Here is a 17,206-nt window from a genome sequence, read left to right as displayed (position 1 = left end):
TTTAATTGTAGTAATACACGGAAAAAAGATATTATTATTTTCTTTTAAAATTCAAAGTTCGAATGAAATCTTTTAATATTATTTTGTTGTTTTTCTCGACCCCTTTCAGTGTTAACCTTTGCCCATTTTGTTGTATAACGAAATTTGTATTATTGTTCGTTAAGGTGTTTCACAATCAAACTATTTGTCAAGAAAAAAGTGGATCCCTACTTGAGCCGGATGCCGAGTCAGGGCCCCGACCACTTTTTCAGAGTTAGGAGTATGAGTGTGAAGTGAAGTCGAGTCAAGGCGTAAGTGCGGGACCAAGCTAATGAGTCTTGGAGTCATGTCTTATGTTTGATGGGTCGTCGAATCGGAGTGGATCTTGACCTTTTGGACCAAGTTATTCTGATTCATAACAATACATTTTTATTTTTGTTGTCATGTGACTTTAAAATCACAGATTTAAATTAGAGAAAGTCTCTTATAATAGGTACAATGTGATATGATCCTTCTTCGAAACCCCTCACCAATGGGAGCTTCCTACATCCGATTGACTCTTTGCTCATATTCAAAACACATAAAAGGATGATATGACATTCTACTAATGTAATTTTAATTATCTTTTGGAAAAGGACGAATTGTATAAAAAATAACAATGAATTCATCACTGCTTGCGTCATATTTATTAATTAATTTATTAACCTAACATTTACAGCCCAGTTGCCTACTCCTGTTCGGCTCAAACTCTTCTTTACATCGTCTAGTTCAGGAAACAGGATGCGCACTGAGCTGGCGTATTTCAACTGACAAAGCAAAAATGTCCCGGACGCCATGTGTCCTGTGATCCGTTATAATTCCCTGTATCCTGTTTTAGCGTTAGATAGATTTCTCTTTATATTTTTGGCCTAATTACGTTGCTAATGTCTTAACACAGAATTAACCAATCGGCCCAACCCCGCAAAAATCAAAATCCGCCGATTAGGATCTTGGCGATCCTGCGCCATCTAAGTGCAATAAATTCGGCATCCAATTGCAGGAAATACCGTTGGTACCACAAACGAGTGGCCGAGATGCATAGTTTGAAATTCTTATTTACAATTCAAATGTATAGGATCCTTGTCAACCTTATTGTTTGCTTCCGTCTATTTTCTTCCTTCACACGCTTTCTCTCGTCCTCGCCGTCGTCTTCAAACCCTCGCTCCCAATCGTCGCCGAGTAACGAAGAGCAGCTGGATTCAAATTCCGATCTTCCTTTAGGTTTCTCCGCCGATCGCCGGTCCGTTGTGCCCCATATCGATGCCAGCCGCTGCCTCCTCGTCCGCTCCCGCGGCGACACCTGCGGCCGCCCTCCTTGCTCCTGGTTTCAGGTTCCACCCAACCGACGAGGAGCTCGTTAGTTACTACCTCAGGCGCAGGGTCTGCGGTCGGGCCCTGCGCGTGGACGCCATCGCCGAAGTGGAACTTTACAAATGCGAGCCGTGGGAGCTCCCCGGCCTCTCCCGCCTCCGTAGCCGCGACCTCGAGTGGTACTTCTTCAGCCCGCTCGACCGCAAGTACTCTAGCCGTTCCAGAACCAACCGGGCCACCGCTCAGGGGTACTGGAAGACCACCGGGAAGGACCGCGACGTCTCCTGCGGCGCGCGCGTCGTTGGCATGAAGAAGACCCTTGTTTACCACTCCGGCCGCGCCCCACGCGGCACCAGGACTAACTGGGTCATGCACGAGTACCGCCTCGAGGATTCCCAGCTCGCAAAGTCCGGGACTCCGCAGGTACGGGTTTTAAGCCGTTTTTTCTCCTGTGCTTGCCTGTTTGAGATTGGTTGAAATTGATTTCTTTTGGGTTGGGAATCGGGAAGGATGCGTACGTTGTGTGTCGGGTCTTCCAAAAAAACGGTGCTGGTCCACAGAATGGGGCTCAATATGGTGCTCCGTTCGTTGAGGAGGAATGGGAAGAACAAGAGACTGCTAATGGAGTGGTCCTGATGCCCGAGGCTGAGGATGATGATGCTGTTGACGCTCATGATCAGGAATACTTGGAATTCAATGATCTTCTTCAGGTAACATCTCATCTGTCTTCGTAAGCATGGTTGAAACAAAAAGGAAAAAAAATGCTTGAAATGTTACCATGTGTATGAATGCTGCTAAAACAAAAAAGAAAGATGTTGAAACATGTGCCTGTTTGAATATCTTTGATAGTTCTTCAGTCCACAATTTTGGGATAAAAAGATTGAGATGGTATGGACATATTCAATTGCCACCAAGAATCATGGAATTGGACAAGTTGAATCAATTAGAATTAAAGGTGGAAGAGGTAGAGTTAGACCAATGAAAACTCAAGTTAATATAATAAAAACGTCTAATTGATTTGAATGGTACAAGTTGTCTTGATGTGCTGACCCAAAATAGTTGAGAATTACATAGATTGATGGTAATGGCAATGATGATGTGTATGATGAATTTCAGTATGTCATTAGACTATCTACATGTTGAAAGCTAACACAACATAGTATTGGTTTTGACCAAACAAGAAGATTGGGGAAGTAAAATATAATGTGCCTTCATTATTGAATTGCATGATCACTGTTAAGATAATCAGGTTAGGAGGGAAATGCTTATTCATTTTTATGCAGCCAATTATCTTCTACCTGCTAATTAGATGTTGTAAATGGATATATTCCTCCTCTATTGAAGATTATTAAATTGACAGTGAAAATGCTTATGCATGCATCTGGCCATTATATGCCTGTATTAATTTTCATAACTTCCCGAGATAATTCAACATTCTTTTAGTTTGTGTTTCTTGTAGCAACTATGTATATTCATTCTCAGCATTTTGTGGCAATGTTAGAGCATGTCATATTCATAAAGGATACTATTTCCTTGGTCGTCTTCATTTCAAAATGCTTTAACACAAACTAATATACTAGAGAAATTTTTAGATATACTAGTGATTATTAATCAATTTATTGTAGTTTTTTCTATTCAATTTATTCACACATTGGAAAATATGACAATATCTTTCAGCCTTTCCTACCTGGCACATACTTGATTGAAAGTATACTATTTTTTCATGTATAGAAAATGTTGGGTTTATCAAAACGACAAGTGTCCATGAAAATGTAATTGCATTACTAGTCTTTCCTTGAATGCATGAAATGAATTGCTTCAAGATCCATAAATCAATCTTGAAACTTATGTAACTAAGTTCAATATTCCCATCGTTCACGGATTTAACTGCATTTCTTCATTTTTATCTCCTGTTGATATTTTCACAGAATTGCGCATATGCTTACACTCAAGATCAAATTCTATATTTTCTCTATCAAATGACATAAGGACTTATACTCTAGCTTAGTTCATTCACAACAGAGTGAGAAGGATTCTGATGTGAATGTCTGTAATTTTCTTTATGTTTTAAACTTTGCCTTCATTATAGAGGAACAGAAGTTGCTTTGTGAATTTAAGATATTCCCAATTTGTCATGTGTCTTCATCTTTCTCATTTCAATTTTGCAGGATCAAATAGTAAGTTGGATTTTTGACGTTCAATTTCTTTTATAAACTTAAACCAGTCTTGAGAGAGTTACCTGAAATGAAAATGGAATTGCTGGAGTGCTTGGACTAATGAATTTGGTTCTCCAAATGACTGTATTGATTGTGGAATATGGCTGACTTCAGATCTAGGAGATAGTCCAATTATCCTGGTTGATAGCAAATGAATTTTACACTTATTTATGTTAGTTACAAATGAGATATTCCTCTTACCTTGGTCCATGGCATATCCAGGGATGAGGTAAGTTCTCTGGCTTTGGTCGTTGCAAAAATTCAGCCACTTGATAGTCTGATCTTTCATTAATTAGGTCAACAGATATTCAGTAGATAACTTAAGTGCTTTTATTCTGATGGTAATGGTAATTTAGAATGTGTCGTTATTTTTTTATTTGAGCTTTCATTCAATAGTTAGTAGTTTTTTTTCCCATCAAATGAACATTGATTTCTAGATTCTATAGGGACAAATTAGATTGTGTTACCACATTATAGAAATGCTGACTGGCGTCCAGTTCTAAGGCACGTATACCAATTTCCCATGATTATGTCTGAATCTGGGAGCTATAACGTGCATTGACTACTAACTTTGACCAATTGTTACTGTTGTTATTCTCTGAGGCATTTATTTTAGGAAGCTCAAGTTTGTTAAATATGTAATGTTTATAAACTTTTTCTAATAAATATATGTTGCTTATTCTTTATCTTAGGACATTTATGCTGTATCTTGTAAGTGATTAAATTTCTGAACATACTGTACTGCCTAGTCGATGTCTCAACACTCTCCAGGCCTAGTCAGTGGCTCAACATCACTTACTGCTTGTTTACGTCATTACCTTTAAGAGTATCTTTTCTATTGGTAGTTCTGAGTTCTAGAATTGGCCTTGTCTTTTTGTTTTGTTACACCTTTCATAACTGATTTATATCTATGGATAACTTTCAGGAACAGGAAATGTTTGTCCAACAAGACAGTGCTGTTCTGGATACTAATAGGCAAGGAAATGACAATGATCCAGAAAATCCTACAATTGTACTGGATGAGATTCTTAAAGATCCAAGTTTCATGGATGATGTGTTTGCGTACATCAATCAATCCAAAGTGCAGAGCGGTCCAACAATTGTGGATGATTCAGGAGAGCAAATTCTCTTGAAAAATTTATCTCATAATGATCCCAGCCAAACTAATGATTTTGTTGAGCTTAATGACTCAGAGAATGCTATAAATAAGAACTGGAATTCCAACAAACGCTATGCAAATTTTGTCACTGGAGAAGGTGAGAATAGCCAGTTATATAAAAGGATTGAAGCCGAGCTACTTGATTCGGCTTACCACTGCTCTGATCAGCATAAATTTTTACAAGATGTGCAAGTAGAGGATGACCTTAGTATGCAAACAAGTAATCTTCCGATCTTAGCAGACAGATATGGTGTTGATCCACAAGACCAAGACTTGATATTCTATGATGCTTTCTATCCATCCAAAGCTGAATCAAGTTTTGAGTTCAGCGATGAAATAGATAAATACTTTGATGCGATGGAGAATGATCTACCATATGATAATATCAGCATTTCAGAAAATTCTGAACAAACAAATCCCTCTAGTTTACACCATTCTAATATTAAGGTCGACACTGGTCTCTTCTAAGTAGATGTTTAGATAAAGTTTAAGATAATTACAGTAGGATTACAGACTAATTTTATTATATGAAAATAGGTTGAAGGTGGCAAAAGTCTCACAGATAAAGCTATTACTGAGTTGCTACACACAAATATTGGAGCTGGTGCAGTATCAGCTTTACCTGTCTCTGACTATGAGTTCAAGAACAAGTATGAAGCTATTCCTGCGTTACCAGGTATAATATTTTTTTCAATCCTGGATAAAAAATTTCATATTTAGAGAAAATGTGAAAAAGACATTTTTTTGACTAAATATCTATGATAATTGCCCTAGTTGACACTGCTCTTAATATGTTCTTGTTAACTTCAAACTGCAAGTGTTTTCCTACATTTGATTCAAACGAATATGAATTTGCAGTGCATATCATATTTGCCGTGGGATTTATCAATTATTTCCTAGAATGTAAAATTCTTTCAATTTATGGTGCAGATGTTGTGGCGAACAAGGATAGTAACACGACGATCAGAAGTCTTCTAACCAACATGCTGGGATCGATAAGCGGCCCCCCAGCATTAGCTGCAGAGGCTCACACCAGTTTTGGAAAATATGTAGGACAAATGTCAGGCACCTACCAAGTTAATGAGCTCCACGTCTCACCAGCCATGATCCATCTACAGAACACCTTGCAGGAGAATGGAAATGCTGGCCTGCTCCTTTCTTACAGCCTTCCAGATAATAATGCTGGTAGGAAAACTTCAGGTCTCAGGCCGTTCAGAAAGATACATGAGTTAGCTGTGTCATTACTGCTTCGAGGTGGCTGCTATCCTCTGTTCTTGTCAGCATTCGTTCTCACTGTGAGCTATAAAGTGGGGATGTTCATTTATGACAAGAACTAGGTCTATGAGAAAAAAAAACACGTTTTTGGATCTGTTAGGGAAAACTGGAGAGACATCTATGGATCTTGTATTAAGTGGTACGAACTGTTACGGCCGTTATGACTTAATTGACATATGAACCCGATCTGAGGCTGTTGACTTTTGCATACATTTGTATAGTAATGCAGCTGTTTTGACTTGGCGATCAGCAATTTTGGGCTATAATAGTAAGACCTGGAAAAATCATCCCTCTTTTGTGTATATGAATATATCAAAAGCTTGCTAATTCTAATTATTCTTCCATTTTCCCCTTTGTTTTGTTTTGTTTTTGTAATTTTATGTTGATTGATATTGATCAAATTGAATACGTAGCCTTAAATGATGATTTTTTTAAAAAAATAAGTACAGATGGGAAATGATCCTTGTGCCTTGATGTGTTTCCACCTATTATGCAAAGATCCTCAATTTATAATTATTTCTTTTAATTTATTTATAATATTTTTACAATCCTAATATAAAAATAATTGCTCTATACCGGTTTCATCTTATTAAATGAAAATAACTGCTCTCTTTTCTGTCTATATCTATTTCTTATCAAATAAAATTGAAATTTTCTTCTTTTTTCTGTGTCCACTCAATATCTATTTCACTTCGTGGATGCGCTTTCCAAGAGTTAACATCTTATCAATTTTCAAAACTACTCATAAACAACTTATACGTTTAGACTGCCAAATATCAAAGAAAACAAAATGCCAACTCCATACCAACAAGAACCAGATCCAAGTAAATAAACTCAAAAAAAAAAAAAGACGAAAGCGAGTTTGTTGTTGAACTTTTCATGAGCTACTTTCATGATTCATGGGTATTGGTTGAATACTTGATATCAAATTTGAATGCCAAAGAATTGGTTTATACTAAGAGACCTGTTTTAGGAAAAGAAGCTACACCTGGCAAAATTAATCTCTGCAGCAGAAGTCAATCAATCGAGTGTTCCACCCTCAATGCAATCCACAGACAGATGCATGCAGTTACAACGACAGTTTGTTCATTTACGGGCCGACAGATGCATTTATTCCAATGAACGAATGTCAAAAGCATGTTTAGTTAACGATGTACTTACAAATATCGCGCCTATAATCTGTCAACTGAGAAGCTTAGATGCATATGAAGCTGCATGTAATTCTTACTTGATGAAATCCACCAGCAATCTCCGATGAATTTCTGACAAACATCTGCACAAGAACATATTACAAATGCTGGAGGATAACGTGGCATGCCTTCCATTTTTCAGACAATGTTGAGATTTAGTAATTAAATATTTGGCTTCTGAGGGATCTTGAGTATCTTCACGGGCTCCGTCCATGCTGGTGTTTCAAGAAAAAGCACCAAGAGTGTGTGAAATTGCTGCCATAATAAGAAATCATACGAAACTGGATGAACAAAGAAAAGCTTTTTTATTCAAAAATTAATCTATGGCATTTTGCAGAGGAATTCATGCAACGTCCAACTCCAATGTGTTATTAGGCACTACCTTCCATGCTCAGAGAGTATTATTATCTCGATGATCAGCTTGTGCCAAAGCCTCAAGTAGTTGGCATAGATGGCCAGTAAAGAAGAGATGCTCAAATTTTATGTAAAGCCTATCACAATTGTTTCATTAACAAAACAAAAAGGAAATACATGTTGAACTTTATGAAATGTTGACCGTCAAAGATTCTCATCTCTAAGACTACCTCAAATATCACCTGTAAAACAACATAAATAGACCTATTCACCTAAATCTAGTTAGTCAAGTATTTGGTGTATAAGAGCCCAATGATAAACAAGTACCAACTAGAAGAATAAAAAATAGAGAAAAGACCATTATCGTAATACCCAAAAACTGGCCTTTCTCCTCCTCTTATCCAGTGTGCAATCAAATATTCGACGCAGTATCCCATGTGGGTGCAAAGGAACAAGAGAGCAAAGAACACTGATGAAAGAGATCAAATGGTATGCAGGTGTGAGGGAAAGGTGGGAACAGATAGCAGCCAATAAATGCCACTGTGGCTAGAATTCAGATAGCCAAAACACAAATGAATTAAACTAAAAAACGTAACTGAGAAAAAAAAAAACTTTGGAGAGGAGATAATCACATTTGTCATTTGTTTAAATCATTGAAAAGGCGTTAAAGTAATATCAACAAATTCAAATGGACTTCAGAAGACTAATTTTTAATGAGACAATGTGTTTTTGATTGCACCAACTTAATTTGACTAGTGCCAAGGGCAGATTTGAAATGTATCAATTTGCTATTAATTTGCATGAGTTTATACATCCAGAACAAGAAGTAAGAAAACTTACATTTTACTAAACATTATCAGCGGCGCCAGAAAGCCATTGCCAGACACCCCCAGATCTCTGTTTCTGTGCTACAACCATCTCCTGATCTACTTGAGATTTCTGATGACGTAGCATATCAATCTCATGTTCTAAAGAACTAAATGACTCCAGGCTTTTCTGTATTTCAGCAATATGTGTCTACAATGACAGACAGAAAATTTTAACATAAAGACCGTGTATTTAAAAGCATAGTTCTGTCTTCAGATAATGGCCTTGATGAGTAGAGAGGAAAACACAACTAAATACCTCCAAGTTTAGACATCGTGCACTTTCAGCTGTAAGTTGACTTTGCACTGATTGAAGTTCCTTGAGAAAAAGAGGAAAATAACAAAAACTTAGAACTACATGAGTACCAATACAATTTACTAAATTCCAATTGAAATTTTACCTTTAATAATTCAGTATGGGTAATATTCATCTCATCAATCTTGGTCTGTAGCCTTGAATTCTCATCTCTTGCTTGCATTATGCTGGATTCTAATAACTTTTTCTCTGCTTTAAGAGTATCAGTATCAATAGCACTAAGCTTCTGAACAGTCTCAATTTCATTGTTTTTGACATCTGGATTGACTGAATTTCTCATAGCTATGTTTTTCTCATCAGTTGCAGTGACTATGGCATATGCAGCAGTTACAGAAGCAGCAGCAGCTGCAGCTGCTGGTGATTGAAGAAGTCGTGGTCGCAATGGCTCTTTAGGTTTAATTTTTAGAACAAATATCTATGGAGAAAGCCATACATTAAACAAGGAGAAATATAGATACTATGTAAACAGCACTGCAAGACAATAGTTTGCTCGCTTGAATTACCATACCAAAAAGCTAGAGAAATAGTGGAGTTGTTAAATTAAAAAAACAAAACTTTTAGTTGGCATTACTCAGCTACATTTTTTTATGTTATTCCAACCATAGCTATCGGTTAGCTTACCTCGTTGTTATATTTCCCGTTGTAACCACCAAAGGCAATGATGAACTTTTCACCATCCAGCACTGCTGAGCATAGCGTAAGACCCTGTCAAGGCCGAAGATCTAAATCAAAAGTATCACTTTTTGGGCTTTTAGGATAGAATGATTCATCATACAAATAATTTAAACATTTTAAACAAGTCAGTATATATTAAATGCTCTACAATAAAGAGAGTAAGACAGGATGCATAAAAACAGAATGGCAAGTTACACTGGAATGAATTAATCCATTTTAAAATGCATTAAATATAAATATTTTAGTCCAAAGAAGGACCCTATATTAAAGGTTGGTATTGACAAATCTTGATCAGTTTTCTACAATCCTTTGTTAAGACTATATCCCTCAAGCCCATTCATTCATTAAGATTACTTCCATCTCTTAAATAGAGAGGTCCTTGCAACTAATTTGGAGCAAGAAAGAAGTTCCAAAAGGTGAGGAAGAGTAGCCTTGACAGAATTGAATGGAATATAGAGTGATAAGAGTCATGTAGCATCCTAGGTGGGATAAATAGTGTTGACAATGATGAGATGACATGATGACAAAAAAAACTATACATCGTATCAGCAAAAATAAAAAAAGAATATCGATAAGAAGCCCAAAAGGGAATCATGTGAATGAATAAAACAAAAAGTACTATTATCCTTCCTTTCAAAATAATTACAATCAAGGTTTTAAAACTTGCTTAAGTACAGTCTGCTATCTGATCACCACATAACCCTCATGGATTATGAAATTGCATATCCAACTGCATATGTGGTCATCATGGAGAAAAAACAATAATTGAATTTGGATCAATTAAAATTAAAAGGTTCACATAAATAGTTTACACTTAGCACACAATAACGTTTTCTTTTCTAAATTTAAAAAAGACTTTACACATATCACATCATTTTTAGTCAAGGGATCTCTTTCTTAATGTTTTTGGTGTTCTTTTATGTTTTGATTAAATTAAAGGCAAACTAAATAAAATCTTTAGGCTACTCTATTCTTAGAGGCATCAATCTAGGTTGAACTATATAGCTCAGCAATTAAAAAAATAAGAAAACATGTGATAATATATACATATGCTGCTGAATTTGCAACTTCATGATACACTTTTTAAAACAGTAATTATAATAGAGCTCCATTTCATATTCTGAAATTAACAATATCAAGAAGGCACATAAAAGAACAGATTTTAGATACTGACCTCACTAGCAAGTGGATCACGTTTCCCTACACTTGTGGTGATCAACCACACAAGCTTGGATATATTCAAGGCAACAGTTTCGGTGGCTCCTGTAATAAATTCATGTACTCAGATCATACTCTTAAAAGTCAAAACATGAAGTCAATAAGAAAGCTTATCCTAGAAGGAAATTAGTAAATAATGATCAGCTAAAGGTTTAAGGTTCACTTACCACTAATATTATCTCCACCTCCTACTATGTACCAGTTTTCATCTACTAAGGTGCCAGCATGACCACCTCTAGGAGTCACATATGCACCCTGAGTTTGTGGCTGCGACCATTCCATCTGCAATTCAAACTCACCAGTTTAACAGAGCAGTTTATAAGCATGAACGTATTTAAATTGGTTAATGCAAATTGCATATAATCCTTAGTTTATTATCTTAATTACTTCTGATAAACTTTGTAGAGAAGCTCAAAAAAATTTTGTCTGCTTCCTTTGAAGCAAGAATATTTCACATTGCTCAAGTCTCAATCTATCAATATGTATTGCATATTGCACATAGCGCTTATGAATAACCAATTGAACAATCATGTAATAGATGACTAAAGTATTCGATTAATAGATGACAGAAATGGACTTTTCAACTAAACAAGGAAACAATCATTGATATTTTCTGAGAAGATTTCTTTTGCTTATTCAACACTTTCAAAATCTTATCAAACTTTGTCTTTATGATACAATAGTCAATAAACCATAATGCCTTTACTAATCATGTATACACAACTTTTTTCTACAGTTACAATTTCGTATACAGCATCATATATAATAAAAATTGTAATAAAAACGGATTTAGCAAATCCTTTTTTTCATAAGTCGAGGCATTGGTGTATCTATCGGTGTATGGTGTGATACAACATCAATATTTGTCTCCATGATCATATCTTCCCTCAGATATAGAGATTATAAATGGAGTTATATGGATAATGTAATTTAACATAACTATATGAAGGTGAGAAACAACTAGTGTTACCTGTACTGAATTTAGGACAAAACCAAGTTGCTCAAAATGACACACACACACACACACACAATAAAATCTGGAACAGTTTCATTCCTAATTCCTATTAGGGAAGACAAATTACAAGATTTTGCTGTCTCATTGCAGAGATAGCCATAGAAACATGCTTCAGAGCTGGAAGATGTTCTCAGAATTATGAAAAGGAGGAAGAAAGTTACGTGAGATGTAGTAGATAAATACTACTTTCAAGAAAAGACAACTAGTCATGGCTCTTGTCGTGTAACAAACTCAAAAACAAGTGCTCTGGGTGAATTAAAGTAAGAAATCCCCTTGTAATGTTCTAAACTTCCGAATAAGATAAAATGGCCAATGTATGATTTTGTTCCTATACACCTTGTTCCTAAAATTCTTGAAGAAACTTAAACCATCTCATCAATTTGTAAGATTTCAATTATTAAGTAATCGTAGCATTGTTTATTCACATTAAGATTACAATTGTATGCCATAATCATACCCCAAATAATACAAGAACATATGGTAGAAAGAGATTTAATCAAAAACACAAAACGAAACAAAACAAAAACTCCACTATCAAAACATAGAGACTGGACCAGTGTTTTAAAAGGCGAAGGCGTTGGGCGAAGCGTTTACCATCCGCCCACACGGGGCGAAAGCCCCGAGGCATCGGGCGTAAGCCCCATAAATTTTTAATTTTTAAATATATAAAAATATGATATATATTATAAAAAATACTTTAAAAATATAAATAGATATAATAAAATTAGATCTACTCCACTATCAAAACATAGAGACTGGACCAGTGTTTTAAAAGGCGAAGGCGTTGGGCGAGGCGTTTACCACCACCCCTCGCCCCTTCATCGCCTCAACCACCGCGCTGCTCAGCGCGGCGTAAACCTCCCACGGGAGCCGCGTGATCACCGTCCCCGAGTCGATGATCGTCGGCGCGGCGGAGTACGACACCGCGGAAACAGAGAGCTTGGCTGGCGACGGACACCCCGGCGAGGCGCACGAGGCGTCGGGCGTAAGCCCCTTTACGCCTGAGGCGTCGGGCGTAAGCCCCTAACGCCCAGGCGAATGCCTTGAAGTTCTGGGCGTACGCCTCACAACACTTACGCCTTATTCCATCGCCCAAGGACAGTATTGGAATGCCTAGCCCCGGGGCAAGCCCTAGGGCACGCCTCCGGAACGCCTTTTAAAACACTGGACTGGACAAATGGTCATGGCTTTCAGCCACAAAAACAAATACTTAATTTCTTGTTGTTTCATGGAATTATACCCAGCTAATACAATTGCTGGAGAATGTAATGCATTCAAAAGGTTCATTTAGTACTGTAATTTTAAGTGAATGGAAGAAGGCTTAGCATGCTTGCAAGTTGGAGAAGGCTGTGTATATTGGAAGAACAGTTTTGTCACACCATATATGATCTTCAAGTAATTGCACAAATCTTCAAGAGTAGAAACTTAGCATGTTTTAACTGTACCTGGTATTACCAACTGTAGCATCCTGCTAATATTGATACCAAAAACAAATAAATTTTTATGCTTTCCTTTCTTTACCAAGGCATACCACACCACAAGTAGGTAAGTATTGTCCAAGAAAATTTTCATTCAGGTTAACCTTGGTTCAGCATAGTTGATTATTTAGGCTTTTATCTTCATTTGAGTCATAATCGTTCCTTACAATGAATTTTTTTTTTTTTAAAGGTTCAGCATACTATTTTGTCAAGGTTTGAAACATTAAGAAATTATCACATGTGATATATTCCTGTATTCTTATTTCCTAACTATATTGAGATGAATAGCTATTCTCATGCATTTCCAACAATGCAACTGTTTATAACTTTGGTTCACCCCTCTTTTTCAAGTGTCTCAAATTTAAAAAGTGAACATAAGTTAATTATTATTCACATAATAATTAACAAATACAACACAAGCAAATGATTATTCATAGTGTTGTCTGATGACTAAATTGAACCAAGGCTACAAAGAAAGTACTTACAGTCCGCAAATCTAGTAAATGTAAATCATTGAAACAGATTGAATGAGATGAACCACCAAAGATGAGAAGATATTGATCTGCATATACTGCAGCTGAGTGATCAAATCTTGGTGCTGGAGATGCGTTCCTGTATAAGAAAATAAAATAGTTAAGTAGTCATTAGCATATAATGTTTTGATTGACATAGGGAAAATCATACTTGGTTCCAATCTCCTCCCACGTCATTGTAGTCAAATCAAGGGTATGGAGGTCATTTAGCAGCTTCCTCTTTCTATCTTCTCCGCCAAACATAAAAAGTTTAGAACCAACCAAAGTTGTGGATTGCCCTCCTCTAGCTATCTGTTAAGAGAAAAGAGCCATATTTCTCAAGAATCAGCGACCAAAATAATTTCTTGATTTTGAGAAGAAATTGGGAATTCGGAACATATATCTGGTCCTCTAGTCATCACATAATAACCGAGAATAAATTAGACATCTTAGCAAAAAATGTAAGTTAGCCATCGGATTCAGGATACAAAGATCAACAATTACCGGAATTTTACCATAGGTCGCAACAAATGAACAGGTGTTAGTTTCTAGATCAATGGACCAAACTGCAATTCAAGAATTAGAAATTAACATTAGGAAAAAAATTAACTGTGAATATCAGTCATCAAACTAAAATAGAACGAAATAAATAGACCTGCAGATTAAAATTTGTCGCCATGGAATCACATGTTATAAAATGTTGCAAAACCTATATTACATGTTAGTTTTGATAATGGATATGGTTTGTCTTCTTTATTTTGGAATGTCAAATCTGCCTCATTTATTTGACACACCTGATTTAGTCAAGCTACATAATATGCTCGATTTGGGTAGTGCACTCAACACATTCGGTCCTCAAGTAACAGTTTATCAGCCCAATTTTAACTAGTACACTTAGCTCACCAAGCATGACCAGCTTGCCTAGCCTGAAAAAGTTCACTCTACCTGCTTGGCTCAACTGGTTCACAAGCTCTATTAGCAAGACCAACTCAAACAGTTTGAATGAATCACCCAACTCAACTGGACCACCCAGCTCAACTTTTAGAGTTGAAATGATAATTTGTTAATAAGTACTATATTTTATAGTGGTGGAATGAAACTTTTCCCCTCGCCCTCTTGAAGTATAGAATGGATCAAATGAAATGATCATTCCTTGGAATGGATCATTCCACCTCAAATTATCCATCCAATCATTGGAAATGGAATCAAATTAGGAAAGAACCATTGTGATTTCATTTCATTTGTGTGTACAACCTTCAATCTGATTGATCAAGTTAATAATTGAAGTTCATTTATTAACCAAACAAATAATGGTATTTGGTAAGTTTTCAACAAGCTAAACAAAAAATGTTTTATTGAGTAACTTAAGCAAGCATAAACTGTAAAGGAAGCTAGTAGGTCATGCACTCTACTTGTCACATAATCCAACAATTCCTTTGTAAATCCACCAACAACTAGAAGCTTGTTTTCCCAGTTCACCTGTTAAAATGCACAACATCAAAATCTTAACTAGTGGAAAGATCAATAAACAAGAACCAGATACAAGAATTTTTCTGTTTCACAATTTGCAAAACTTACCAAGCTGTGGCCTGCCACTGCAGGGAAGCCCTTTTCTTGATCAACTGTGTCCAACCTGGAACCATCTTTGTCTACCTCAAGTCTTAAAGTAGACCATCTCAATGTCCTAAAATCAAATACCTGTAAAATCCATCATAACTAGTTGGCTGGAATCTTGTTGTTTGCATCACTGAAGAAAGATCAATGTTATCACCTGAACGTCTGACAAATATCTGCCATTACGACTTCCACCAACTACATAGAGTCTTTCATTGACAAATTCTGCTGCATGCTACAATGATTAGGAGAAAAAGGTTACAAGTTAACAAAGTAACAAGAATAGAGATACGTTCCCTAAAAATAAATATTTATCACCTGATATATGCAAAGTTTATTCCTAATGCATAGCATCCCAAATTTAGAGTAGAAGTGCTTTTAGTAGGAGAGAAAAGATACAAACTAAAACCAGATAATGCATATGTAATCAAATTCAAGCATAACACCATGGCAATTAGTACCCCTAGTTGCTGATAGTGAAGGACATAGGCATATCTACCTTATATCGAGCTGATGGGCACCAGCCTGAGGTTGAGAGTGCAAACCATTTATCATAAGGGGATGATGCTAAAATAGCTATCACATCCATACTTCCACTCAAATCTGAGACTTCCATACCAATGCCTAAACAAATATGAAGAATTATAAGCGTACTCAGGCAAGATATGAATCAACAATTAAAGAATAACCAATATACGATGGTATCTGTTTAGGAAAAAAATAACCCAAAGTTTTAAAGAGCAACTTGCACAAAGAAAACAAATGAAGATGGCATAGCCAAATGTTAAAAGGAGTACGGCATCAATTTTTCCAAATTGAAAATTGGTGTAATTTCCCCAAATAATAGCCTGCAAGTATCGTCAATTTAACATACATAACAGTTATATCAGCTGAACCATTAAAGACAAAGTTAGACAATTGATCAGTGCCTAGACTGTCAAAAAGTAGCACGAACAGAGAATGCGACACGAATTCCTGATTCAGTTTAACGTTTCCGTATAGCAAAACAAAGTGCAGGCTTCATATTCGAGTATAAAGTTATCATCCTTTCAACTAATCGATCTAACCAAAGTCAGCAGTTAGACAAAACAAAACCAAGATCTAATGCGAGTTCATTTCTTTTATTTAGCACAAAAATTATTAGTTCCTGGAGCGCGGATTCGTAACGGTGAGATGGGGATCAGGCTAATGATGGACGAAGAATGGCAGGGAGCTTTACCTCAATTTTTAGCAGATCTGTATTTTGCGGCTTAATCCACGATAACGAGGCAGTGAAAGGACTGCACTCAGAGAAGCAACCTGTCGCAGTCGATCCGGTGGGAAAAACAAAGAGATCTGAAATCCGAACTCTCTGTTCCTCTTACCCTTCGTCTCCGTTGGCCTCGAGAGTCAGGAGATCCGGTCGTCGTCCACGGAAGACCCCGAGCGGCGACCACTCTGGCAGTTTGAAACAAACGCGACCAACACATTATGGACACGGCTTAAACCCATCGACACGGTTCGGTTCCAAGCCGGTTTCGAAACCAAATCGGACGTTTCTAAACTCCTTGAAATTGAACCGCATCGACTGGTCCGAGCCGAGATTTTCGAATCGAATCCAAATTAACCGAACAAAATGATATTTAAGGAAATTTTCACGTTCTGATGGGCCAAATAGTAAAAGTCCATGCCCCAAGGTAGCTTTTTCCTATTAAATGCCTTTGACCTTCATAATGTAGTCGCTCTTTGGTATATTTTATGTGGGCCCCACCGCATATTTACAGCTTTTTAAAATAAATAATCTTTTCTCTCTTTTTTTTAAAAAAAAAAAAAAAAAAAAAAACTCTAAATGTAACTAACATAATAAATTCCATTTATAAACGATCCATTAAGTGTTCAAATTAATTGCGACAGTTAAATTCAAATGAAGTTTGTTTTATTTTTCAAATATTAATTTGGCATCAGTAAATGCTAATATATCGATTTAAATAAAATTATTTAATATGTGCA

General features: G+C 36.4%; 2 protein-coding genes across 3 annotated transcripts; one reads left to right on the top strand and one right to left on the bottom strand.

Annotated features, from left to right (window-relative positions):
* Positions 1-1,173: 1,173 nt before the first annotated feature.
* On the top strand, positions 1,174-6,226 carry LOC141826694 (uncharacterized). Its single transcript, XM_074713974.1, has 5 exons — positions 1,174-1,752; positions 1,839-2,039; positions 4,471-5,151; positions 5,242-5,380; positions 5,635-6,226. The coding sequence occupies exons 1-5, from the start codon at positions 1,279-1,281 to the stop codon at positions 6,039-6,041; spliced, it is 1,902 nt and encodes a 633-aa protein (XP_074570075.1). The 5' UTR covers positions 1,174-1,278; the 3' UTR covers positions 6,042-6,226.
* Positions 6,227-7,003: 777 nt separating this feature from the next.
* Positions 7,004-16,629, bottom strand: LOC141826693 (acyl-CoA-binding domain-containing protein 4). Of its 2 annotated transcripts, none has more exons than XM_074713973.1 (15): positions 16,437-16,629; positions 15,717-15,841; positions 15,375-15,452; positions 15,182-15,301; positions 15,016-15,082; positions 14,108-14,169; positions 13,776-13,915; positions 13,577-13,703; positions 10,766-10,880; positions 10,555-10,643; positions 9,327-9,410; positions 8,791-9,120; positions 8,649-8,708; positions 8,364-8,540; positions 7,004-7,424 (listed from the first exon to the last, which is right to left on the bottom strand). In XM_074713973.1, the coding sequence occupies exons 2-14, from the start codon at positions 15,831-15,833 to the stop codon at positions 8,370-8,372; spliced, it is 1,560 nt and encodes a 519-aa protein (XP_074570074.1). In that variant the 5' UTR covers positions 15,834-15,841; positions 16,437-16,629; the 3' UTR covers positions 7,004-7,424; positions 8,364-8,369. The 2 variants fall into 2 exon arrangements, with proteins under 2 accessions (XP_074570074.1, XP_074570073.1); XM_074713972.1 differs by having other exon boundaries at positions 7,004-7,384.
* Between the last annotated feature and the right edge of the window lie 577 nt (positions 16,630-17,206).

The sequence above is a fragment of the Curcuma longa genome, chromosome 4, assembly GCF_044706935.1.
Source record: "Curcuma longa cultivar G26 ecotype Majalengka, Jawa Barat chromosome 4, ITB_CL_G26_1.1, whole genome shotgun sequence".
Classification (NCBI taxonomy): domain Eukaryota; kingdom Viridiplantae; phylum Streptophyta; class Magnoliopsida; order Zingiberales; family Zingiberaceae; genus Curcuma; species Curcuma longa.
Note: the sequence above shows the minus strand (reverse complement) of the source record. Positions and strands in the feature narration are given on the sequence as shown.